Below are 27488 nucleotides of genomic sequence, written 5' to 3'. Positions count from 1 at the left end.
TGAGCATCATCATGCAGTTTGTACAGATGTCCAATAGCACTGTAATAATGACTCACTTGTGTATGTATACGTGATATTCTTTTCTCCTTGTACACTGCTATTTCCAACAAGAGCAAAGACCATGAATGTGTAATAATATCCCGGTGTGAGGCCTCCAATTGTATCAAATGTTGTAAACACAATTTTCCTAAAAGTTGGATCTTCAGCTATTTTAATCAGGTAAGAACTTGCTTTTCCAATCGGTTCCTGCCAGCTCAGAGATACAGACGTGGTTGTGGCATTCACTTTCCTAAGATTCCCCACTATTTCAGGTTCTAGGAAGTAACCAGAAGACACAGTTATTTTTCAGGTTACAACATACCAAGGAGCATATACATGTGTGTTTATGGAGGTTTTTATTATTACTTTAATTCAATTACTGGTTTTGCCATATATGCTGAAGCATAATGACCTCAAATAACCTCTTCTATCTTTTCTGCCAATTGTCATGTTGTTGTATATCTTTCTACTTCGCTACGTGTGCCCTGTCATCAGCTCTGTTGCTCACAGCCAGCTTTTCCTTTTTAGAGTTTCTCATCAGCCTTTGTTCTGGGCTGCAAGCCAGCAGTGAGCACCACCTGCAACAATGACTAAACCCCTACTACTCCTCCCTCAGCTTCACATGCGGATGCAGCATAAGGGCCTTGTCCAGGAGACTGCTGCAGGCAAGTCACTGATACAGTGTATAGATGTAACACAAAGCATCAGAACAACAACTCTGGCAATATTGTCCCCTAGTCCTCCTCACAAACTAATCATGTGCCACTATAATAGGATGGATGGGAGAAAGAGGTTTATATGTATGTATATAATAGTGGATATATAGAAGGGTATACACATATGTATGTATATCTAATATATAAAGCTCAAAGTGTGTATGCATGTATGTGTGTATGTGTATGTCTGGGAAAGGCATCCTCACCGTCGCAGCTAGAGCCATAAAATTTGGCACAGTCACACGTCTGGACCCTGAGAGCATCCTAAGCTATGTTGTGAGGCGAAATCTTAACCCCGCACGTTCCAATTCACCAAACAATTTTGCCCCTATCTACATACTGGGGAAAAAGTGTGTGTGCGTCAAGCCCTGCCCCTCATTATGATGTCATAATGCCCCTATCTACATAATGGGGAAACAGTGTGTGCGTATCAAGCCCCGCCCCTCATTATGATGTCACTATGGTTGCCATGGCGACGCTGATGTCATCAAGCCCCGCCACTCATTATGACGTCATAATGGTTGACTATGGGATGGAGGATGTGTGATGGGTATATGGGCACTGGACTGTGGGATGGAGGATATGTATGCCGGGTATATGGGCACGGGCCTATGGGATGGTGGATATGTATGATGGGTATATGGGCACTGGACTATGTGATGGCGGATATGTATGACGGGTATATGGGCACGGGACTATGGGATGGAGAATATGTATGACGGGTATATGGACACAGGACTATGGGATGGAGGATGTGTGATGGGTATATGGACACTGAACTATGGGATGGAGGATATGTATGACTTGTATATGGGCACGGGACTATGGGATGGCGGATATGTATGATGGGTATATGGGCACGGGACTATGAGATGAAGGATATGTATGACGGGTATATGGGCACGGGACTGGGATGGAGGATGTGTGATGGGTATATGGGCACTGGACTATGGGATGGAGGATATGTATGATGGGTATATGGGCACGGGACTATGGGATGGCAGATATGTATGATGGGTATATGGGCACAGGACTATGGAATGGAGGATATGTATGATGGGTATATGGGCATGGGACTATGAGATGAAGGATGTGTGATGGGTATATGGGCACTCGTCTATGGGATGGCGAATATGTATGATGGGTATATGGGCATGGGACTATGGGAAGGAGGATGTGTGATGGGTATATGGGCATGGGACTATGGGATGGAGGATGTGTGATGGGTATATGGGCACTTGACTATGGGATGGAGGATATGTATGATGGGTATATGGGCATGGACCTATGGGATGGAGGATGTGTGATGGGTGTATGGGCATGGGCCTATGGGATGGAGGATATGTATGATGGGTATATGGGCACGGGCCTATGGGATGATGGATATGTATGATGGGTATATGGGCACGGGACTATGAGATGGAGGATATGTATGATGGGTATATGGGCACAGGACTATGGAATGGAGGATATGTATGATGGGTATATGGGCATGGGACTATGAGATGAAGGATGTGTGATGGGTATATGGGCATGGGACTATGGGATGGAGGATGTGTGATGGGTATATGGGCACTTGACTATGGGATGGAGGATATGTATGATGGGTATATGGGCATGGGACTATGAGATGAAGGATGTGTGATGGGTATATGGGCACTCGTCTATGGGATGGCGAATATGTATGATGGGTATATGGGCATGGGACTATGGGAAGGAGGATGTGTGATGGGTATATGGGCATGGGACTATGGGATGGAGGATGTGTGATGGGTAGTGTTGAGCATTCCGATACCGCAAGTATCGGGTATCGGCCGATATTAGCTGTATCGGAATTCCGATACTTAGTTCCGATACTTTTTTCATATCGAATACCGGAATCGGAAGTTCCCATAATGCTAGGAGCCCGCTCGATTTGATTCAGCCAATGGGGATCCTCAGAAGTGTGGGCACATCCTGTTAGGCATGTAGGCATGTTAACTACTGGCATGGCTGTAATTGGCTGCTGAAATGATGTCATGATGCACTATAAAAACCGCTGCAGCCGCCATTTCTGGTCCCTCTGCTGTGAATTCAGTTAGGGACAGGCTGCTGTTGAAGACTGTGAGGGACAGTTAGAAATAGCGATTCTCAAAACACATATAGTGCTTAACCCAGGCTACATAAACCACCACTGTAGCTTGCTTTTCCCTAGCAGCGCTGTTTTCACAGCTGTCTGCAAGGGCTGTGTGAGTGCAGACCCACGCTGTGTAGTGTGTCCTGCAGGCACGTCTGCTTGTAGGCCGCCCAGCGTGTGTCTCTGCCTCATACACATTTTTCTTTTATTGCTGCTTTTTTTTCTCCTGTATAGTGTGCTTCCATACGTATCCATATACGTTGGTTGCAAACACTAAAGGAGTGGACAGCGGAGCCTTTCAGCAGCCTTTCAGTGCTATAGCCCATTTCTCTGCACTGTTTTTGGCTGTCTGGTAGGTCTCTCTGTGTGTGAGTGCAGCTCACGTTGCAGTGTGTTCTACAGCCACCGCTAGCTGTAGTCCGCTCAGCGTGCGTCACTGCCTCATACATAGTCCTTTTTTTGCAGCTAGTTTAGCCAGATTTTTGCTCCTATATTAGTGTGCTTCCAACCGCATCCATTGTCATTGGTTGGTTGCAAACACTATATAGGATTAGATAGAGGAGCCTTTTTGCTGGCTTGTGCCCTTCAGGGCCAGCCAGACTAGTATCACCCTATTTTTTGGAGCCTCATCAATTGCATTGTAGGTTAGCTTCCTGCATTGTAATCGCTCCAAAAAGTTTGTGATACTATAGCTTTCAAACTTTGGTCACATCCTTTTCTTTCCCCCCCCCCAAAAAAAAAGGAAATAAAGTTCACCAAACACTCCACTTTACAGTTGTCTAGGCCACATTAGATCATATTAAAGTGTAGTACACACACACTTAGCCAAAATAGTGTTTCTTATACTGGTTAGCAGGTGTTCAGGAATAAGAACACTAAGCCACCCCTTTTTTACTTTTCTGCCTATCTTTATCAGTCTACCAAGATGAAGAAGGCAGGGAGTAAGGCACGTGGTCATGGCCGTGGAGTTTCAGCAGGGAGAGGACGGGGGGATTCAGCAGGGAGAGGACGTTGGGATTCGGTGTCTGCTGCGGCCACCAGTGACCCGGCATCCCCCACTTTTACCAGGCAACAGTCCTTCATGCGCAGCTTTGTAGGACCTCGCCGTACCCCACTGCTGCGTGACGAACAAATTGAAGCCGTTGTCGGATGGATGGCAGCTAACGCATCCACTTCAATGACTTCCGCATCCTCCCAAGGCCAGAGCACTGAAGAGCAACCATCTGTCTCTTCACCACCTGCCAAATTGCCCAGGCAGTCTGAGAGCCCTGGACAGGAGCCATCTCAATCTTTACTTCTGTTCTCAGAATCTTTTGGCTTGGAAAGAGGTGGCCAGCCAAGCAGCATTCTAGAGCGTGAAGAAGAGGGAGTATGCAGTGATGCGCAATTGCTTTGTCCCTCTGAATCTGAAGAGGCGGGTGGGCCAGTGCCTATTGTCAGCACACCTCAGTGCTCATCTGATGATGATGAGACTCAGTTGCCAATTTCTGATGCGTACGGTGCTGGCGAGCAACCCAGGACCAGCCGGTGCTTGAAGAGGGGAGTGGAGATGATGAGGTCCTTGACCCATCATGGCGTCAGCCACAGGAAGGTGGTGGGAGCAGCTCTGAGGAAGAGATTCCCCAAACGGCCAAAAGAGGAGGGAGAGGGCGGGGGCAGACTTGGTTGCCTGTAGCCTCCACTTTGGCACCCGTGAGGAGCAATCCTCTTCCAAAACACAAAACGGGCGCTCCCAGGACTTGCAGTGCGTGGTCTTTTTTTGACACAGTTGCAGATGACATTTGCTTTGTCAAATGCAAGCTGTGTCATCAGAAAGTGAAACGAGGGAAAAATGTGACCAACCTCAACTTACAAAAGCCTCATACCACAGTTGAACCGGGAGCGAAAAATGCGGGAGTACCAAGAAACACTTGTGCAGGCCATCATGTTCTCCATTCCCCCCGCAAGTGTTGCTGGTAGTGCTTTTCAAAGCAGCCATGTGGGTAGAGGCAGTGGAGGAAGCTCTGCACAAAGAGGTAGCAGAGGCAGTGCCGCAGGACAAGGCAAGGCCAGTATGGTCCAAATGTGGAAAAGTTTTGTGTGACCGCCACAAACGGCTACACCATCACAGACGGCTCCAGTCAGCAGGAGGCAACGTTTCCGTCAGATGGTGACAGACTACTTGTCGTGCCCTGTTAGTGTTCTCCCAGACGGCTCTTCCCCGTTCAAGTATTGGGTCTCCAAGCTGGATACATGGCCAGAGCTTAGCCAGTATGCATTGGAGGTGCTGGCTTGCCCTGCTGCCAGTGTATTATCGGAACGTGTCTTTAGTGCTGCAGGTGGTGTGGTAACAGACCGTCGCACGCGACTATCCACCGATAATGTTGACCGGCTTACTTTTGTGAAAATGAACAAGGCCTGGATCTCACCTGAATTTGCCAGTCCTCTTCCAGAATAAATAATTGGCTGGCAACAGGATCCAGGTCTCCTGTTGTGTTCATGTTTCTATGACCTGAACTTTATTTCCTGGGCTACAGCAACGCCCGTTGTTGCTCAGAAGTGCTGTCCGCACAGACAAAACACTCGCTCATGTGTAAGTGGGGTTCGGTAACGTCAGCTGATCCCCTGCTGTGTGTATGGCAAAGTGTCCTGCTCCCTCCACAGTCAAACAACCTCAGATTTACACCTGGCTCCAAGTAGGCCTCGGCCTACTACCTGATTTTCCCTGGGCTCCGACACTGCCAGTTGGTGCTCAGAAGTGCTGTCCACACAGACAAAACACTCGCTCATGTGTAAGTGGGGTTCGGTAACGTCAGCTGATCCCCTGCTGTGTGTACGGCAAACTCTCCTGCTGCCTACAACTTCTGACTACCTCTGATTTAATATGTTCTCTGATTTGCCCTCTGTCTCCACTCTGTTTTGAGTATTTCCTCCGGCCTACAACACCGCCTGTTTCTGCTCTCAAGTGCCGTCTGCACAATCCACACTTGTTCCTGTGTTACCTGGGTCCTGTAACATCTGCTCATCTCCAGAGGTGAGCACGGCAATGTCTCCTGCTTTGTCTACATTCCCACTACTTGTAGTGGAAATGTGGACAGAGCAGGAGACATTGCCTGACTCACCTCTAGGGAGAAGCTGGTGTTACAGAACCCCAGTAACACAGGAACAAGTGTGGGTTGTGCAGACGGCATTTCAGAGCAGCAACTGGCGTGGTTGGAAGCCAGAGGAAATACTCGAAACAGAGTGAAGACAGAGGCCTAATTGGAGAACGTTGACAGTTAGTAGTTGTCTAGAAACAATCGCAAACTGCCACCAAGTAGGCCTCGGCCTACTACCCGATTTTCCCTGGGCTCCGACACCGCCAGTTGGGCTCAGAAGTGCTGTCCGCACAGACAAAACACTCGCTCATGTGTAAGTGGGGTTCGGTAACGTCAGCTGATCCCCTGCTGTGTGTACGGCAAACTGCTGATGCCTCCAAATTCAAAATACCACAGCTTTACACCTGGCTCCTAGTAGGCCTCGGCCTGCACCCTGATTGTCCCTGGGCTCCAACAACGCCAGTTGGTGCTCGGAAGTGCTGTCCACACAGAAAAACACACTCGTTCATGTGAAAGTGGGGTTCGGTAACGTCAGCTGATCCCCTGCTGTGTGGAGGGCAAACTGCTGCTGCCTCCAAATTGTAACTACTTCAGATTTAAACATTCTCTGATTTGGCCTCTGTCTCCACTCTGTCTCTAGTATTTCCCCTGACCTCCAACACCGCCAGTTCCTGCTCACAGTTGCCGTCCACGCATTCCACACGTGTTCCTGTGTTACTGGGGTTCTGTAACATCAGCAGATCCCCCAATATGTGTCCGCCACAGTCTCCTGCGCTGTCCACCTTCCCACTGCAAGCGGTGGCAATGTGGACAGAGCAGGAGACAGTGGCAGACACACATCAGGGGATCTGCTGACATTACAGAACCCCAGTAACCCAGGAACACGTGTGGATTGGGCAGACGGCTGCTGTACGCATAAACTGGCGGTGTTGGTGGTCACGTGAAATCCTGGAAACAGAGTGGAGACAGATGCCTAATTGGAGCACGTTGACAGTCTGTTGTAGCCTACAAACAATCAAAAACTGCCACCAAGTAGGCCTCGGCCTGCACCCTGGTTCTCCCTGGGCTCCAACAACGCTAGTTGGTGCTCGGAAGTGCTGTCCACACAGAAAAAAACACTTGTTCATGTGAAAGTGGGGGTCGGTAACGTCGGCTGATCCCCTGCTGTGTGGAGGGCAAAGTGTCCTGCTCCCTCCAAAGTCAAAATACCTCAGCTTTACACCTGGCTCCTAGTAGGCTTCGGCCTGCACCATGATTGTCCCTGGGTTCCAACAACGCTAGTTGGTGCTCGGAAGTGCTGTCCACACAGAAAAACACACTCGGTCATGTGAAAGTGGGGGTCAGTAACGTCAGCTGATCCCCTGCTGTGTGGAGGGCAAAGTGTCCTGCTCCCTCCAAAGTCAAACAACGTCTTATCTTAAACTGCCTCCAAGTAGGCCTCAGCCTACAAAATGACTATCCCTGGGCTCCAACATCGTCAGTTGTTGCTCGGAAGTGCTGTCCACACAGAAAAACACACTCGTTCATGTGAAAGTGGGGTTCGGTAACGTCAGCTGATCCCCTGCTGTGTGGAGGGCAAACTGCTGCTGCCTCCAAATTCAAAATACCACAGCTTTACACCTGGCTCCTAGTAGGCCTCGGCCTGCTCCCTGATTGTCCTTGGGCTCCAACAACGCTAGTTGGTGCTCGGAAGTGCTGTCCACACAGAAAAACACACTCGTTCATGTGAAAGTGGGGGTCGGTAACGTCAGCTGATCCCCTGCTGTGTGGAGGGCAAACTGCTGCTGCCTCCAAATTGTAACTACTTCAGATTTAAACATTCTCTGATTTGGCCTCTGTCTCCACTCTGTCTCTAGTATTTCCCCTGACCTCCAACACCGCCAGTTCCTGCTCACAGTTGCCGTCCACGCATTCCACACGTGTTCCTGTGTTACTGGGGTTCTGTAACGTCAGCAGATCCCCCAATATGTGTCCGCCACTGTCTCCTGCGCTGTCCACCTTCCCACTGCAAGCGGTGGGTATGTGGACAGAGTAAGAGACAGTGGCAGACACACATCAGGGAATCTGCTGACATTACAGAACCCCAGTAACCCAGGAACACGTGTGGATTGGGCAAACGGCTGCTGTACGCATAAACTGGCGGTGTTGGTGGTCACGTGAAATCCTGGAAACAGAGTGGAGACAGATGCCTAATTGGAGCACGTTGACAGTCTGTTGTAGCCTACAAACAATCAAAAACTGCCACCAAGTAGGCCTCGGCCTGCACCCTGGTTCTTCCTGGGCTCCAACAACGCTAGTTGGTGCTCGGAAGTGCTGTCCACACAGAAAAAAACACTTGTTCATGTGAAAGTGGGGGTCAGTAACGTCAGCTGATCCCCTGCTGTGTGGAGGGCAAACTGCTGCTGCCTCCAAATTCAAACAACGTCTGATCTTAAACTGCCTCCAAGTAAGCCTCAGCCTACAAAATGACTAATCCCTGGGCTCCAACATAGTCAGTTGTTGCTCGGAAGTGCTGTCCACACAGAAAAAAACACTTGTTCATGTGAAAGTGGGGGTCGGTAACGTCGACTGATCCCCTGCTGTGTGTATGGCAAAGTGTCCTGCTCCCTCCAAAGTCAAAATACCTCAGCTTTACACCTGGCTCCTAGTAGGCCTCGGCCTGCACCATGATTGTCCCTGGGCTCCAACAACGCCAGTTGGTGCTCGGAAGTGCTGTCCACACAGAAAAACACACTCGTTCATGTGAAAGTGGGGTTCGGTAACGTCAGCTGATCCCCTGCTGTGTGGAGGGCAAACTGCTGCTGCCTCCAAATTCAAAATACCACAGCTTTACACCTGGCTCCTAGTAGGCCTCGGCCTGCACCCTGATTGTCCCTGGGCTCCAACAACGCTAGTTGGTGCTCGGAAGTGCTGTCCACACAGAAAAACACACTCGTTCATGTGAAAGTGGGGGTCGGTAACGTCAGCTGATCCCCTGCTGTGTGGAGGGCAAACTGCTGCTGCCTCCAAATTGTAACTACTTCAGATTCAAACATTCTCTGATTTGGCCTCTGTCTCCACTCTGTCTCTAGTATTTCCCCTGACCTCTAACACCGCCAGTTCCTGCTCACAGTTGCCGTCCACGCATTCCACACGTGTTCCTGTGTTACTGGGGTTCTGTAATGTCAGCAGATCCCCCAATATGTGTCCGCCACTGTCTCCTGCGCTGTCCTCCTTCCCACTGCAAGCGGTGGGAATGTGGACAGAGCAGGAGACAGTGGCAGACACACATCAGGGGATCCGCTGACATTACAGAACCCCAGTAACCCAGGAACACGTGTGGATTGGGCAGACGGCTGCTGTACGCATAAACTGGCGGTGTTGGTGGTCACGTGAAATCCTGGAAACAGAGTGGAGACAGATGCCTAATTGGAGCACGTTGACAGTCTGTTGTAGCCTACAAACAATCTAAAACTACCACCAAGTAGGCCTCGGCCTACACCATAATTCTCCCTGGGCTCCAACAACGCTAGTTGGTGCTCGGAATTGCTGTCCACACAGAGAAACACACTTGTTCATGTGAAAGTGGGGGTCGGTAACGTCGGCTGATCCCCTGCTGTGTGGAGGGCAAAGTGTCCTGCTCCCTCCAAAGTCAAAATACCTCAGCTTTACACCTGGCTCCTAGTAGGCCTCAGCCTGCACCCTGATTGTCCCTGGGTTACAACAACGCTAGTTGGTGCTCGGAAGTGCTGTCCACACAGCAAAACACACTCGTTCATGTGAAAGTGGGGTTCGGTAACGTCGGCTGATCCCCTGCTGTGTGGAGGGCAAAGTGTCCTGCTCCCTCCAAAGTCAAAATACCTCAGCTTTACACCTGGCTCCTAGTAGGCCTCGGCCTGCACCCTGATTGTCCCTGGGTTCCAACAACACTAGTTGGTGCTCGGAAGTGCTGTCCACACAGAAAAACACACTCGTTCATGTGAAAGTGGGGTTCGGTAACGTCAGCTGATCCCCTGCTGTGTGGAGGGCAAACTGCTGCTGCCTCCAAATTGTAACTACTTCAGATTTAAACATTCTCTGATTTGGCCTCTGTCTCCACTCTGTCTCTAGTATTTCCCCTGACCTCCAACACCGCCAGTTCCTGCTCACAGTTGCCGTCCACGCATTCCACACTTGTTCCTGTGTTCCTGGTGTTCTGTAACGTGAGCTGATCCCCCAATGTGTGTCCGGCACTGTCTCCTGCGCTGTCCACCTTCCCACTGCAAGTGGTGGGAATGTGGACAGAGCAGGAGACATTGGCAGACAAACATCAGGGGATCTGCTGACATTACAGAACACCAGTAACACAGGAACACGTGTGGATTGGGCAGACGGCTACTGTACGCATAAACTGGCGGTGTTGGTGGTCACGTGAAATCCTGGAAACAGAGTGGAGACAGATGCCTAACTGGAGCACGTTGACAGTCTGTTGTAGCCTACAAACAATCTAAAACTACCACCAAGTAGGCCTCGGCCTACACCATGATTGTCCCTGGGCTCCAACAACGCTAGTTGGTGCTCGGCAGTGTCTTTGGCACGGGTACTCCCTGTTGCCCAACCTGTTTTCAGCACGCCTGCTGTTTCCGGGTAGTGTCAAGGTCACTATGCCACCAATCCGTTGTCCTGTCGTCTTGCGGCCGGGTTAGCCGACTCTACGGTGCCTGCAGTTTAGGTGACTCCTATGTGGGCTGCGGGAACTGGCACTGAAGGCTGGATCCGTAGTGCCAATGGGACATGGACCCCCTGTAGGACTGTGGGTTTCGGTAACTCCGGCCGGCTTGCGGCCTGGCTACTTTGCTTTGAATGGGTACCTTCTGCTACCCACCCGGGTTCCAGCACTGTCTGCTGGTTCTCGCCAGAGCCTTTGGCCTAGGTGCCTCCATCTCGGTATCCGAGGTCCAGCACCGCCAGCTGGTCCTTGGTAGTGCTTTTTAGCACAGGTACCTTCTGCCTAGTAACCGTGGTCCAGCACCGTCAGCTGTTCCTCGGTAGTGCCATTGGCTCTTGTAGCTTTTGCTACCCATCTGGGTTCCAGCACCGTCAGCTGGTTCTCGGCAGTGTCTTTGGCACGGGTACTCCCTGTTGCCCAGCCTGTTTTCAGCACACCTGCTATTTCCGGGTAGTGTCAAGGTCACTATGCCACCAATCCGTTGTCCTGTCGTCTTGCGGCCGGGTTAGCCGACTCTACGGTGCCTGCAGTTTAGGTGACTCCTATGTGGGCTGTGGGAACTGGCACTGAAGGCTGGATCCGTAGTGCCAATGGGACATGGACCCCCTGTAGGACTGTGGGTTTCGGTAACTGCGGCCGGCTTGCGGCCTGGCTACTTTGCTTTGAATGGGTACCTTCTGCTACCCACCCGGGTTCCAGCACTGTCTGCTGGTTCTCGCCAGAGCCTTTGGCCTAGGTGCCTCCATCTCGGTATCCGAGGTCCAGCACCGTCAGCTGGTCCTTGGTAGTGCTTTATAGCACAGGTACCTTCTGCTTAGTAACCATGGTCCAGCACCGTCAGTTGGTCCTCGGTAGTGCCATTGGCTCTTGTTCCTTCTGCTACCCACCCGGGTTCCAGCACTGTCTGCTGGTTCTCGCCAGAGCCTTTGGCCTAGGTGCCTCCATCTCCGTATCCGAGGTCCAGCACCGTCAGCTGGTCCTTGGTAGTGCTTTTTAGCACAGGTACCTTCTGCTTAGTAACAGTGGTCCAGCACCGTCAATTGGTCCTCGGTAGTGCCATTGGCTCTTGTTCCTTCTGCTACCCATCCGGGTGCCAGCACTGTCTGCTGGTTCTCGCCAGAGCCTTTGGCCTAGGTGCCTCCATCTCGGTATCCGAGGTCCAGCACCGTCAGCTGGTCCTTGGTAGTGCTTTATAGCACAGGTACCTTCTGCTTAGTAACCATGGTCCAGCACCGTCAGTTGGTCCTCGGTAGTGCCATTGGCTCTTGTTCCTTCTGCTACCCACCCGGGTTCCAGCACTGTCTGCTGGTTCTCGCCAGAGCCTTTGGCCTAGGTGCCTCCATCTCCGTATCCGAGGTCCAGCACCGTCAGCTGGTCCTTGGTAGTGCTTTTTAGCACAGGTACCTTCTGCTTAGTAACAGTGGTCCAGCACCGTCAGTTGGTCCTCGGTAGTGCCATTGGCTCTTGTTCCTTCTGCTACCCATCCGGGTGCCAGCACTGTCTGCTGGTTCTCGCCACAGCCTTTGGCCTAGGTGCCTCCATCTCGGTATCCGAGGTCCAGCACCGTCAGCTGGTCCTTGGTAGTGCTTTTTAGCACAGGTACCTTCTGCTTAGTAACCGTGGTCCAGCACCGTCAGTTGGTCCTCGGTAGTGCCATTGGCTCTTGTTCCTTCTGCTACCCATCCGGGTGCCAGCACTGTCTGCTGGTTCTCGCCAGAGCCTTTGGCCTAGGTGCCTCCATCTCGGTATCCGAGGTCCAGCACCGTCAGCTGGTCCTTGGTAGTGCTTTATAGCACAGGTACCTTCTGCTTAGTAACCATGGTCCAGCACCGTCAGTTGGTCCTCGGTAGTGCCATTGGCTCTTGTTCCTTCTGCTACCCACCCGGGTTCCAGCACTGTCTGCTGGTTCTCGCCAGAGCCTTTGGCCTAGGTGCCTCCATCTCCGTATCCGAGGTCCAGCACCGTCAGCTGGTCCTTGGTAGTGCTTTTTAGCACAGGTACCTTCTGCTTAGTAACAGTGGTCCAGCACCGTCAGTTGGTCCTCGGTAGTGCCATTGGCTCTTGTTCCTTCTGCTACCCATCCGGGTGCCAGCACTGTCTGCTGGTTCTCGCCAGAGCCTTTGGCCTAGGTGCCTCCATCTCGGTATCCGAGGTCCAGCACCGTCAGCTGGTCCTTGGTAGTGCTTTTTAGCACAGGTACCTTCTGCTTAGTAACCGTGGTCCAGCACCGTCAGTTGGTCCTCGGTAGTGCCATTGGCTCTTGTTCCTTCTGCTACCCATCCGGGTGCCAGCACTGTCTGCTGGTTCTCGCCAGTTTCTCAGCCTTCTTGTACCTTCTGCTACATTTCCAAGATCAAGCTTTTTGAAATTGTCTTTGGTAATCCTTATTGATCTCCATGACGACGACCCTGATGACGACGACCCTGAAGACCACACCAAAGAAGACCAGAAATATGACCCTAAATAATAAGACCAAGAGGACAAAGAACATGAAGACAACCACCAAGATACAGAAAAAAAGACAGAAGAACAAGAAGCAGAAGAAGCAAAAGCAGAAGAACAGAAAGCAGAAGAACATTAAGCAGAAGACTAAAAATCAGCATAGAAGAAATCAAAATTATAAGCAGAAGAAGACTAAGCAGTAAATGGGGGTGAGTCCGTTCCTCCTCGTGGTGCCCCTGGAAAATGCCTGCTGCTGCAGGCCAAACTGAATGCGGACAAATCCTGTTGTAAATCTTTAGTGACAGGCAGAACGTAAGGTGTAATCTTATAACTTTTATAGATAAGTACTACAGGAATGCCTGTCACCATAAGAAAATGAAGACAAAGAAGAATAGGAAGAAGATGAAGAAATATCATATTAAAATTAATAATAGCTGAATAAGAAGAATATGAAGAATGGAAAAAAAAATGAATGGGAAGAAGATGAAGAAGAAGAAGATGAATAAGGTGAAGAAAAAGTTGATGAAAACAATGCTACTGCTGCGGATCATGAAGGAGAAAGTGTGGGAGAAGTACAAAAGAAGGTGAAGGGCATGGAAGTTGTGAAACATACATATCTGACAAAATATAAAAAAGGTTAACATAGTCAATATCTTTTTAACTCCGAACGTATTGAAAAAAAAAATTGGAATTAATGCTATGCCATGTGATTTGAATAAACCACTCTGCTTTTAATGTCTCCTCCACCTCCCACAATACATTCTACATGATTCTTATTTGTTTTCAATTATGTAGAATTAGCCAACAAGGAAATAAAGGGCTTTTTTTAATTCCGATACCGATTCCCATTGACCTGAATGGGACTTCCTGTATCGGAATCGGCGATACCCGATATTTTTTTCGTATCGGGCGATACTATTCGATACAATATTTTTGGGTATCGAACGGTATCGCTCAACACTAGTGATGGGTATATGGGCACTTGACTATGGGATGGAGGATATGTATGATGGGTATATGGGCATGGACCTATGGGATGGAGGATGTGTGATGGGTGTATGGGCACGGGCCTATGGGATGGAGGATATGTATGATGGGTATATGGGCACGGGCCTATGGGATGATGGATATGTATGATGGGTATATGGGCACGGGACTATGAGATGGAGGATAATTATAATTTGTTATAACTAACCACAGTTAGTTACTATGCCCGGGCAGCGCTGGGCTCTTCAGCTAATATATATATATATATATATATATATATATATATATATATATATATATATGTACCCACCGTGGGGCAGGGGGGCAGCTGTCCCCCTAGAAGCAGTGGCACGCCGCGCACCTGTCCTGCCACTGGCCTTTTAAATCTTCGACGCCTGCGACTTTACAGGTGCGCGCAGTGGCCCGGGTGCCCTGTACATGATAGGGAGTTAATAAGAACGACTGACGTTGAACGTCAGGACGTTCTTTGTGGGCGGAGAGAGAGTGCTCTGCTCTCCCCGTCTCCCGTCCCTGGCTGCAGCGCGCTGCTGAACCTGAAAGCATCAGGTCAGTGACTCAGGCATCCGGAGGAGCATACCCGCATGCTCCTGAGGCAATTGCTACAGTGTCAGACAGGACAGGTGCTGAGCTGGGGCCTGGGGCTAGGCTGATGAATACAGGGGCTGGGGGCTGGCTGGGCTGATGTATATATAGGTGCTGGGGGCTGGCTAGGCTGATTAATATACAGGGTCTGGCTGTGGCTGGGCTGATGAATATATAGGGGCTGGCTGTGGCTTCGCTGATGTATATACAGGTGGTGCTGGGCTCAGTGTGCTAGGGCTGGACCTGGTGATGATGTATATACAGGTGCTGGGCTCAGTGGGATACGGCTGGACCTGGTGATGATGTATATACAGTTGGTGCTGATCTCAGGGGGCTGGGGCTGGACCTGGTGATTATATATATATATATATATATATATATATGCACACACATTATGCAGGTGGTGCTGGGCTCAGTGGGCTGGGGCTGGACCTGGTGATGTGCTATACAGGTGCTGGGCCTAGTGGGCTGGTAATGATGTGTATACAGGTGCTGGGCTCAGTGGACTGGGGCTGGTGATAACATATACAGGTAGTGCTGGGCTCAGTTGGCTGGTGCTGGGGATGATGTATATACAGGTGCTGGGCTTAGTGGGCTGGGGCTGGTGATGATGTATATACAGGTGCTGGGGTAAGTGGGCTGGGACTGGTGATGATGCATATACAGGTGCTGGGCTCAGTGGGCTGGGGTTGGTGATGATGTTTATACAGGGGCTGGGCTCAGTGGGCTGGGGTTGGTGATGATGTATATACAGGTGCTGGGCTCAGTGGGATTTGGCTGGTGATGATGTATATACAGGTGCTGGGCTTAGTGGGCTGGGGCTGGTGATGATGTATATACAGGTATGGGGCTCATTATACTGTATGGAGAAGTTTCATTCACCTTTTTCATTCTAAAATTTTACAACCTGAACGACCATGGCTTGGCATGTGTATATATATATATATATATATATATATATATATATTACGCAGGGTATGCAAAAGGGAGTGTGTGTACATACAGTGGGTATGGAAAGTATTCAGACCCCTTTAAATTTCGCACTCTGTTTCATTGCAGCCATTTGGTAAACGCAAAAAAGTTCATTTTTTTCTCATTAATGTACACTCCGCACCCCATCTTGACTGAAAAAAATGTAGAAATTTTTGCAAATTTATTAAAACATAAAAACTGAAATATGACATGGTCATAAGTATTCAGACCCTTTGCTCAGTATTGAGTAGAAGCACCCTTTTGAGCTAGTACAGCCATGAGTCTTCTTGGGAATGATGCAGCAAGTTTTTCACACCCGGATTTGGGGATCCTCTGCCATTCTTCATTGCAGATCCTCTCCAGTTCCATCAGATTGAATGGTAAACATTGGTGGACAGCCATTTTCAGGTCTCTCCAGAGATGCTTAATTGGGTTTAGGTCAGGACTCTGGCTGGGCCAGTCAAGAATGTTCACAGAGTTGTTTTGAAGCCACTCCTTTGTTAATTTAGCCTTGTGCTTAGGGTCATTGTCTTATTGGAAGGTGAACCTTCGGCCAAGTCTGAGGTCCAGAGCACTCTGGAAGAGGTTTTCATCCAGGATATCTCTGCACTTAGCTGCATACATATTTCCTTCAATTGCAACCAGTCATCCTGTCCCTGCAGCTGATAAACACCCCCATAGCATGATGCTGCCACCACAATGTTTCACTGTTGGGATTGTATTGGGCAGGTGATGAGCAGTGCCTGGTTTTCTCCACACATACCGCTTAGAATTATCACCAAAAAGTTCTATCTTTGCTCATCAGACCAGAGAATCTTATTTCTCATAGTCTGGGAGTCATTCATGTTTTTTTTAGCAAATGTTATGCGGGATTTGAGGCTTCTGTTGGGCCACTCTGGCATAAAGGCCCGACTGGTGGAGGACTGCAGTGATAGTTGACTTTGTGGAACTTACTCCCATCTCCCTACTGCATCTGAGGAGCTCAGCCACAGTGATCTTGAGGTTCTTCTTTACCTCTCTCACCATGGCTCTTCTTTCACGATTGCTCAGTTTGGCTGGATGGCCAGGTCTAGGAAGACTTCTGATGGTCCCAAATTTCTTCCATTTAAGGATTATGGAGGCCACTGTGCCCATAGGAACCTTGAGTACTGCAGAAATTCTTTTGTAGCCTTGGCCTGATCTGCGCCTTGCCACAATTCTGTCTCTAAGCTCCTTGGCGAGTTTCTTTGATCTCATGATTCTCATTTCGTCTGACATGCACTGTGAGCTGTGAGCTCTTATACTGTATAGACAGGTGTGTGCCTTTACAAATCAAGTCCTATCAGTTTAATTAAACATAGCTTGATGCCAATAAAGGAGTAAAACCATCTCAAGGGGGATCAGAAGGAAATGGACAGCATGTGAACTAAATATTAGTGTCAGAGTAAAGGGTCTTAATACTTATGACCATGTGATATTTCAGTTTTTCTTTTTTTTAAAAATTGCAAAAATTTCTACATTTCTGTTTTTTTTTCAGTCAAGATGACGTGCAGAGTGTACATTGATGAGAAAAAAATGAAATTTTTTGAATTTACCAAATGGCTGCAATGAATCAAAGAGTGAAAAATTTAAAGGGGTCTAAATACTTTCCATACCGACTGTATGTATACACCTTGCTCTAAATATACAGATACAAGCAAGAACTCTGGAGGGAGAAATGAACAGAGAGATGGGAGATCTGTGTCTGTAGTTAGATTTACGTAATAGAGCCCCACCCACCCACAAAACATGAAAGTCACATGACTGTGATGTCACTTCCAGATCCAAAAACTAAGGGAGACATTGACATAACATTACAGGAAGCAAAGGAATTCTCAGTCAGAGAATATGTGACATGAAGAGAAGCTCAGGTTGCAGGAGGATTTTAGAAAGTAAAGTAATTACAAAAAAGCTAATCTACTGCTGTTAGTTCACATTAAAGCAGCTTAATGCAGTGACCAACCCCTTTAAGGGTAAAATAGTGCCATTGACATACCAACATAATGATGCAATTTTACTACTACAATAGTAACCCACTTGTATATGTAGATATGGTATTCTTTTTTCCTTGTACACTAATTCCAACAAGAGCAATAACTGTGAATGTGTAATAATATCCTGGTGTGAGGTCTCCAATTGTATTCAGAGTGGTGGTCACACTTCTGTTCAAACTTGGATCTTCAAGGACCTGGATCATATAGGAATCTGCATTTCCATCTGGTTTCTGCCAGTTCAAAGACACTGAGGTAGTAGTGATATTGTCCACTGTAAGATTCTTCACTAGACCGGGGACTAGAAAGTAAACACAATCCTGCCGTTATATTTCTGGGTTAAGTATACAGATTTTGAACCCCTTGGCAACTGTTGCCCTAAATGCATTGAGGGGTACACTGCTATACACATACACTGCTATTTTCAGTTGTTTTCACACATTAGAATAACTGCTGAATTAAAGCTAACTGTGATTGCAAAACTATAACCCCTTAAATTCAGCAGTCAAGTGTAACAGCGACCCAAGGCAAGGCTTCCTTGCCTGCAACAAAAACAAGTTTAAAATACCTTTTTTCCCCCCCGGTTGTAAATATCAAAATCCCAAAATAAAAAAGTAAATGTATTTTATACATCAAACAGTGTGTAATTGTCCAAATTAATAAAATGTTAACATATTTATCCCATAGGGTGAGAACTGAACAGGAAAAAAACAGTTCTGGAAAAAAAATAAAAAAAATAAAAATTGCAATAGTACTGTTTGATAGTTCGGAATCATAGAGTAAAACGAGGTCAGAAAGTCACATGGACACCAAAATGGTATGAATAAAAACTACAGCTCATCTCACAAAAAAAACAAGTCATCATAGAATACTACCTACGGAAAGATAGAAAAGGTATGTCTCTTAGAATATGGGCCCATAGTCCAATTATTTTTAATACTTAAAATGATCTAAATTTGGTATCAGTGTAACTGTACTGAACTGTAAAGCAAACGTACTACGTCATTTTTCAATAGGTATTCCATTGACCTCACACTACCACTTTCAAAGGCTGAAATGGTGTGGAACAAGACAGCCATTAGGGCTGGAATTGAGGTCTAGCACCCCTTTTGTATTTGATGCATTTATAGCTGGAGAGTGGTAGGAAGATCACCTGGGCAATGTTATGAAGAGAATTTCATCAGGGAACATCATGCAGGTCCTACTCCTGAAATTATGGTGTAAGGTGGAAAAATGTAAGGAAGTTGGATCACTGTAGTCTTTTTTCAAGTTACAGCTCAGCATATGAGCAGCCTTCATGGCCTACACATGTTTCTATGGTCGGCTGCATATTCAAGCACATCTGGGCCATTATTGGTTGGTAATTGAAAAGGAAACAGCTAGCTGCGGATCTTGAAAGCCATTAATAATCTCATTGACAACATGGCAATGCGTGTACACTGGGGGAAAAAGTATTTAGTCAGTCACCAATTGTGCAAGTTCTCCCACTTAAAAACATGAGAGGCCTGTAACTGACATTATAGGTAGACCACAACTATGAGAGTCAATATGAGAAAACAAATCCAGAAAATCACCTTGTCTGATTTGGCAAGATTTATTTTGCAAATTATGGTAGAAATAAGTATTTGGTCATTAACAAAGGTTCATCTCAATATTTTGTTATATGTCCTTTGTTGGTAAAGACAGACGTCAAACGTTTTCTGTAAGTATTCACAAGGTTGGCACACACTGTTTGTGGCAAGTTGGCCCATTCCTCCATGCAGATCTCCTCTAGAGCAGTGATGTTTTGGGTCTGTCGCTGGGCAACATGGACTTTCAAATCCCTCCAAAGGTTTTCTATGGGGTTGAGATCTGGAGACTGGCTAGGCCACTCCAGGACCGTAATATGTTTCTTACAAAGCCACTCCTTTATTGCTCTGGCAGTGTGCTTGGGATCATTATCATGCTGAAAGAACCATCCACAATTCATCTTCAATGCTTTTGCTGGTGGAAGGAGGTTTGCACTCAAAATCTCATGATACATAGCCCCTTTCATTCTTTCATGCACACGGATCAATTGTCCTTGTCCCTTTGCAGAGAAACAGCCACAAAGCATGATGTTTCCACCCCCATACTTCACAGTACGTATTGCGTTCTTTTGATGCATCTCAGCATTCTGTCTCCTCCAAACACCACGAGATTTGTTTCTACCAAACAGTTCTACTTTGGTTTCATCAGACTATATGACATTCTCTCAATACTCTTCTGGATAATCCAAATGCTCTCTATCAAGCTTCAGACGGGCCCGGACATGTACTGACTTAAGCAAGGGGACATGTCTGGCACTGCAGGACTGCAGGATCTGCGTCCCAGGTGGCGTAGTGTGTTACTGATGATAGCGTTTGTTACGGTGGTCCCAGCTCTATGCAGGTCATTGACTAGGTCACCACATGTGGTTCTTGGATTTGTGCTCACTGTTCTGGTCATCATTTTGACCCCACGGTGTGAGATCTTGCATAGATCTCCAGATCAAGGGAGATTATCAGTGGTCTTGTTTGTCTTCCATTTTCTTATTATTGCACCCACAGTTGATTTCATCACACCAAGCTGCTTGCCTATTGCAGATTCAGTCTTACCATCCTGGTGCAGGGCTACAATTTTGTTCCTGGTGTCCTTCAACAGCTCTTTGGTCTTCACCATAGTGGAGTTTGGAGTGTGACTGTTTGAGGTTGTGGACAGGTGTCTTTCATACTGATAACAAGTTCAAACAGGTGCCATTACTACAGGTAATGAGTGGAGGACAGAGGAGCCTCTTAAAGATAAAGTTACAGGTCTGTGAGTGGGAGAAATCTTGCATGTTTTTAGATGATCAAACACTTATTTTCTACCACAACTTGCAAAATAATTGCTGCCAAATCAGACAAGGAGATTTTCTGGATTTATTTTCTCATTTTGACTCTCATAGTTGTGGTCTACCTATGATGTCAATTACAGGCCTCTCTCATCTTTTTAAGTGGAAGAACTTGCACAATTGGTAGCTGACTAAATACTTTTTTCTCCCACTATAAATGTATGTATTTCTGTGCTTGCATTCAATACTTGATACTGAATCAAGATGTGAAAAATTTGTTTTGATTTTCTTATTATTTGTATATCATTAACATGTCTATCAATCCTGTGATTTCTATAATTCCATTAGTGTCTCTTATTGGTTTAGGAATTTCAAGTTGAGGAGTGTAGATTAAAATGAAAAGTATTATTCAAAGCGACAGTTAGAACAGTGGAAAACAAGCCTCCATAGGGTTTTGATGACAGAAAAATAACAACTTATTCTAATTGTCTCTTCAGAGAGGAAGAGGACTAGAACTCTAGTGCCACCTATTGGAAGTAGCAATCCTAAAAGTCAATGTTGACCCTGTAACGAGCCTTGTTACATGACTTAGGATAAAAGCCAAACCAGAATCTCCATTTGCAGACACTATGTTTCGGGGTACTGCCCCTCGTCAGTGCAAAGTGTGAGATCTTGTTTGGCTGTGTGAGAGGCGTCTGACCTATATCCAAGAAGTATAATTTCTCCTTGCGAATGACATGCTAAGCATGCCAAGATGAGGGGCAGTACCCCAAAACACATTGTCTGCAAATTTAGAATCTGGTTTAGCTTTTATCCTAAGGCCTGTTTCACACTTGCTTTTTTTTGCAGCGCGTTTTTCCCGCAAAAAAACGCATTGAAAAACGCATACAAAAGCATACAACTGCTGCGTTTTTTTCAAGCATTTTTATGAGCATGCATGAAAAAAACGCAGCGTTTTTATGCTTTTGTATGCATTTTTAGTGCGTTTTTACCGCGTTTGCGTTTTTTTCCAACATTAGGTGGCCCCTCACACTAACCCAAACCATGACTTTACTAACCCTAACCCTGACCCTAACCCTAACCCTGACCCTAACCCTAAACCAAACCATACTTAACCCTAACCCTGACCCTAACCCTTAACCAAACCATACTTAACCCTAACCCAAACCCTAACTAACCTTAACCCTAACCCTAACCCTGACCCTAACCCTAACCCTAATCCTAACCCTGACCCTAACCCTTAACCAAACCATACTTAACCCTAACCCTGACCCTAACCCTGACCCTAACCCTTAACCAAACCATACTTAACCCTAACCCTGACCCTAACCCTGACCCTAACCCTAACCCTAACCCTGACCCTAACCCTAACCCTAACCCTTAACCAAACCATACTTAACCCTAACCCTGACCCTAACCCTTAACCAAACCATACTTAACCTTAACCCTAACCCTAACCCTGACCCTAACCCTAACCCTAACCCTAACCCTGACCCTAACCCTTAACCAAACCATACTTAACCCTAACCCTGACCCTAACCCTTAACCAAACCATACTTAACCCTAACCCTGACCCTAACCCTAACCCTAACCCTAACCCTGACCCTAACCCTTAACCAAACCATACGTAACCCTAACCCTGACCCTAACCCTAACCCTAACCCTGACCCTAACCCTAACCCTAAACCCCCTTAACTAACCCTAACTTTACCCAAACCCCTAAATTCCATTGTCTAAACTAATGGTAAAAAAAAAACGCATGTGCAAAAAAACGCATACATAAGCATGCCAATGCGCACATATGCTCACCATAGACTTATAATGGGTGTCTTGCTGTAAAAAAACGCATTGCGCACGCATGCGTTTTTTTGAGGCAAATCGGACGCACAAAAAATGCAACAAGTTGCATTTTGTGCGCCCGAGCGCATACCGCAAAAAAACGCATGCGCGGTAAAACGCGTACAAACGCATGTGTATGCGCACATAAGCGCATCCCATGCAAAGTATAGGAAAAAAAAACGCATGCGCTATTTAGCGCTAAATTACCGCGAAAAAAAACGCAAATGTGAAACCAGCCTAAGTCATGTAACAAGGCTCGTTAAAGGGTCGATATTGACTTTTAGAATTGCTACTTCCAATAGGTGGCACTAGAGTTCTAGTCCTCTTCCTCTCTGAAGAGACAATTTGCATATTTCCCAAAGGAGCATTGCTGCTTTAAATCTCCTCATCTTCATTATTCTAAGAAGGTAAGGGGAAAAAATTCAAGCCCATAAATGGAAAATGGTGTAGTCCGTAAGCAGTTGAGAAAATCTATGATTCCAACTGTGATTATTTCAGTATAGATTTTCTTTACTTTAGCCTTTTACAGACATGTCACTATTGTGAGGTACGTGGGGACTATGCCCCAGGTACTCTACCCAAGGCAGATAGAGAATAGATCACTATTATCAGTTTTTTTCTGTCCCCCGTAAAAACTAGAAGATTACTAGTGGGCTGTCCACTTAAGAAAAACTCTTATCTACTGAAGTAGACCACAAAAAAATCATATACTTACCTATAGGACTGACGCTACTCCTCCAATGTCAGCACTGTGTCTCCTGGCGATCTTGAGATATTGTTATGTCACATGACAGCTGTAGCAAATCAGCTGTCTCCGTGCATCAGAGTGGACATTCATGGTCACTAAGAGACAAGGTACTGACATAGGATGACTGTCTATGGTCCATAAGGTGAGCATATATGTTTATTTTATATGTTGCACTTTAGCAGTTGAAAAGGTATGAACAGTATTGGAACACCTTTCAGGCCATGTTCACACATTCAGTATTTAGTTAGTATTTTACCTTAGTATTTGTAAGCCAAAATCAGGAGTGGAATAATAATAGGAAAGTATAATAGACACACGTGCACCACTTCTGTATTTTTTAGTCAATCCATGTTTTGGCTTACAAATACTGATGTAAAATACTGACCAAATACCGAACGTGTGATTGTGGCCTACAGGTGATAGAACATATGCTAAAACTTTTTTTCCAACTGGAGTGGACACTTACTTGTGTAATTTGATGTTGATACATTATCTCCCTGTATTGTATCATAGCCAGTTAAGGATGAGACCAGGAAGGTGTATTGAGTACCAGGTATTAGGTCTTGAACTGTAAACTCAGTTAGCGTAGTGTTTTTTTTGTATTTTTTATCTCCCTGGATCTGTATGAGATAAGAACTTGTTCTTCCATCTGGTGGCAGCCATTCCAGAGATACAGATGTGTCGGTGATGCTAAAAGCTATCAGATTCTTCACCTTTTCTGGTCCTTAAGATAAGAAAAACCAGGTAATTACACAAAAGTGTAGAGCAATATATTCAGTATCAATATGTGAACCAGGTTATATATACAGTCATGTTCGAAAGTGTTGGCATCCTTGAAAGCGGCTGATCAAATATTCCCCCAACCCACCTAAGAGTATTCCGCTGACACAAATGGAGTTTTTCCAGCTGTTCCCTTTTCTTGTTTCCACTGTTGTCTCTGCTGCTTTCTTCACACACACACACACACACACACACACACACACACACACACACACACACACACTCTGACACAGTTTACTTGGACCAGAGACCATACTCACTTCTTTCCTTGTCTGAACTAGATCCTCCTCCCCAACCTTGGCCAGCCTTACAGTTAACCCTGTCTACACTACTAGCAGGAACTGTAACCACAGAAGGACAACTCTTAAGTACAGTACAATTAAACACATGTAAAATACATTTTCATACATTTAACCACCAGGGGCTGTCAAAGAGCGCCATACTCACCCATCTTACAAGTGAATTGGTTGAAATGTTCCATCTAAAAGGTGATAGTGTCTTCTATATTGAAAACTTATGCTGATTATATACTCACTGGTAAAATTGATGCTTTCTGTAGAATCTCCAAATACATCTGCTCCAGTAACTGCCATAATGGTAATTCTATATTGGTTTCCGGGTGTCAAGCCACTGAAAAGGAGCGAATTTGAGGTCGTTGTCCTAGTCTGGTAAATATCTCCAGTCACTTCAATGAAATAGTGACTGTAATTGCTGCGAGGAGGCAGCCAGGATATATTCATAGAGTTGGTGGAGATATTGGTAACTTGGACATTTCCAACCGTGCCAGGACCTGTGATTGGTATAAAAAGAAAAAAATATCTGGTCTGTTACTTTTACACTAACATCATGACTATTACTCATAGTGCAGCCATGAATACTACAGTGTATATAAAACGCCTACACACTCCTGTTATAATTCCAGTTTTCTATCATGTAAAAAAAATCATACCAAGAAGAATTTAAAAACTTTTACCAACTGTGAGGCAGTGACCTCTGTTACAGCTAGGGGTCACTGTATGTTCTCCACAGAAGGAGCACAGAGGCGTATTTACAGTTGTGGCTAAAAGTATTGACACCCCTGCAATTTTGTCAGATAATACTCAGTTTCTTCCTGAAAATGATTGCAATCACAAATTCTTTGGTATTATTATCTTCATTTAATTTGTCTTAAATGAAAAAACACAAAAGAGAATGAAGCAAAAAGCAAAACATTGATCATTTCACACAAAACTCCAAAAATGGGCCAGACAAAAGTATTCGCACCCTCAGCCTAATACTTGGTTGCACAACCTTTAGCAAAAAATAACTGCGACCAGCCGCTTCCGGTAACCATCAATAAGTTTCTTACAATGCTCTGCTGGAATTTTAGACCATTCTTCTTTGGCAAACTGCTCCAGGTCCCTGATATTAGAATGGTGCCTTCTCCAAACTGCCATTTTTAGATCTCTCCACACGTGTTCTATGGGATTCAGGTCTGGACTCATGGCTGGCCACCTTAGAAGTCTCCAGTGCTTTCTCTCAAACCATTTTCTAGTGCTTTTTGAAGTGTGTTTTGGGTCATTGTCCTGCTGGAAGACCTCTGAGGGAGACCCAGCTTTCTCACACTGCGCCCTACGTTATGCTGCAAAATTTGTTGGTAGTCTTCTGACTTCATAATGCCATGCACACGGTCAAGCATTCCAGTGCCAGAGGCAGCAAAGCAACCCCAAAACATCAGGGAACCTCCGCCATGTTTGACTGTAGGGACCGTGTTTTTTTCTTTGAATGCCTCTTTTTTTCTCCTGTAAACTCTATGTTGATGCCTTTGCCCAAAAAGCTCTACTTTTGTTTCATCTGACCAGAGAACATTCTTCCAAAACGTTTTAGGCTTTTTCAGGTAAGTTTTGGCATTTTTATGTCTCGGGGTAAGAAGTGGGGTCTTCCTGGGTCTCCTACCATACAGTCCCTTTTCATTCAGATGCCGACGGATAGTGCGGGATGACACTGTTGTACCCTCGGACTGTAAGGCAGCTTGAACTTGTTTGGATGTTAGTCGAGGTTCTTTATCCAACATCCGCACAATCTTGCGTTGAAATCTCTTGTCAATTTTTCTTTTCCGTCCAAATCTAGGGAGGTTAGCCACGGTGCCATGGGCTTTAAATTTCTTGATGACACTGCTCACGGTAGACAAAGAAACATTCAGGTCTTTGGAGATGGACTTGTAGCCTTGAGATTGCTCATGCTTCCTCACAATTTGGTTTCTCAAGTCCTCAGACAGTTCTTTGGTCTTCTTTCTTTTCTCCATGCTCAATGTGGTACACACAAGGACACAGGACAGAGGTTGAGTCAACTTTAATCCATGTCAACTAGCTGCAAGTGTGATTTAGTTATTGCCAACACCTGTTAGGCACCACAGGTAACTTACAGGTGCTGTTAATTACACAAATTAGAGCAGCATCACATGATTTTTCGAACAGTGCCAATACTTTTGTCCACCCTCTTTTTTATGTTTGGTGTGGAATTATATCCAATTTTTCCAATTTGGCTTTAGGACAATTCTTTTTGTGTTTTCTCATTTAAGACAAATTAAATGAAGATAATAATAACAAAGAATTTGTGCTTGCAATAATTTTCAGGAAGAAACTGAGTATTATCTGACAAAATTGCAGGGGTGTCAATACTTTTGGCCACAACTGTAGGCTATGGGAATGCATTGCGGTTACAGCAGTAGCTGGGATTGCAATGGGGAAGCAGTGACCGATGTCACAGGTAGCGATCACTGTGTGTTCTCCCCAGGATTTGCATGGAGGCGTACGAAGTCCATAGGTGTGCATGGCAGTCACGGTCATAGCGGTGACTGCAATACAGACAAGAAAAAATAGAAATAAGTGTAATCTTGGAAATGCTATTGTCCAAGACAGATTTAGGGAAAACCTGCTCTGGGTTTTGTGTTTTGAAACTGATTGCAGTATGTTAGTGATGCAGTCCGTTACTTTTCTGTTCTGGGTTTTCCATGTGGCCTAAGGCCACAGGATTGTTTGTAAAAACCACTGCAGCAGAGCATTGGGTGTGTCAGTATCAGATTGGAGTTTGCTTGGCATGTAGCAGACAGCCTGCAGGGGCACGGCCCATGTGAGAGTAACACAGAGCCCAGAAGAGCAACTACTGGCCCCCACGGCTTATACAGCGGTGCAGGACACCCACGGGAACTAGCCAGAGGTTGACGAGCATGTGTCGTGACTGCAGACGAAAGGAGGCTGTAAGTGAGAGACACTGGCACGGCATGCAGTCGCCCATGGAAACTGGACAAGGTGAAGTCGTCTTGTTTAGGGACTGTGATATGAAGCCATGTACTATATAGTGTTATGAACTGGTGTGAATTGAACCCTGATAATATGCACTGAAGTTATATGTAATTGCGTGGATTGGAACCTTTCTGTGTGACGATAACACGTTAAAGAGAATTTTATGTTTGAACTTTGTGGGTCACTGCCTCATCACTAAGTACGGTGCTACTGCTGCCATACCCAAGTTTAATATGATCAATGTTCTATACAAATTTATTAAAAAAACAGCTAAATCATTTTAAGGGAGACATAAAATAACATGTTTGCATAAATAAGAACACATTTATAGTATTGAGGATGTTCAGAATTAGCTAATC

General features: G+C 46.1%; 1 protein-coding gene across 1 annotated transcript in view; it reads right to left on the bottom strand.

The window, feature by feature from the left end:
- LOC141100757 (receptor-type tyrosine-protein phosphatase eta-like) overlaps positions 1 to 27488 on the bottom strand; it is a 114771-nt gene that overhangs the window by 34117 nt on the left and 53166 nt on the right. Inside the window, exons 6-9 of the mRNA XM_073589441.1 lie at positions 24381 to 24635; positions 23532 to 23789; positions 17695 to 17949; positions 57 to 314 (exon numbers count right to left, since the gene is read on the bottom strand). Of these exons, the coding sequence (XP_073445542.1) occupies positions 57 to 314; positions 17695 to 17949; positions 23532 to 23789; positions 24381 to 24635 (1026 nt within the window). The remainder of the gene's footprint in view (positions 1 to 56; positions 315 to 17694; positions 17950 to 23531; positions 23790 to 24380; positions 24636 to 27488) is intronic.

This window comes from Dendrobates tinctorius, unplaced genomic scaffold (assembly GCF_039654945.1).
Source record: "Dendrobates tinctorius isolate UK_male_01 unplaced genomic scaffold, ASM3965494v1 ptg000107l, whole genome shotgun sequence".
NCBI lineage: Eukaryota > Metazoa > Chordata > Amphibia > Anura > Dendrobatidae > Dendrobates > Dendrobates tinctorius.
Note: the sequence above shows the minus strand (reverse complement) of the source record. Positions and strands in the feature narration are given on the sequence as shown.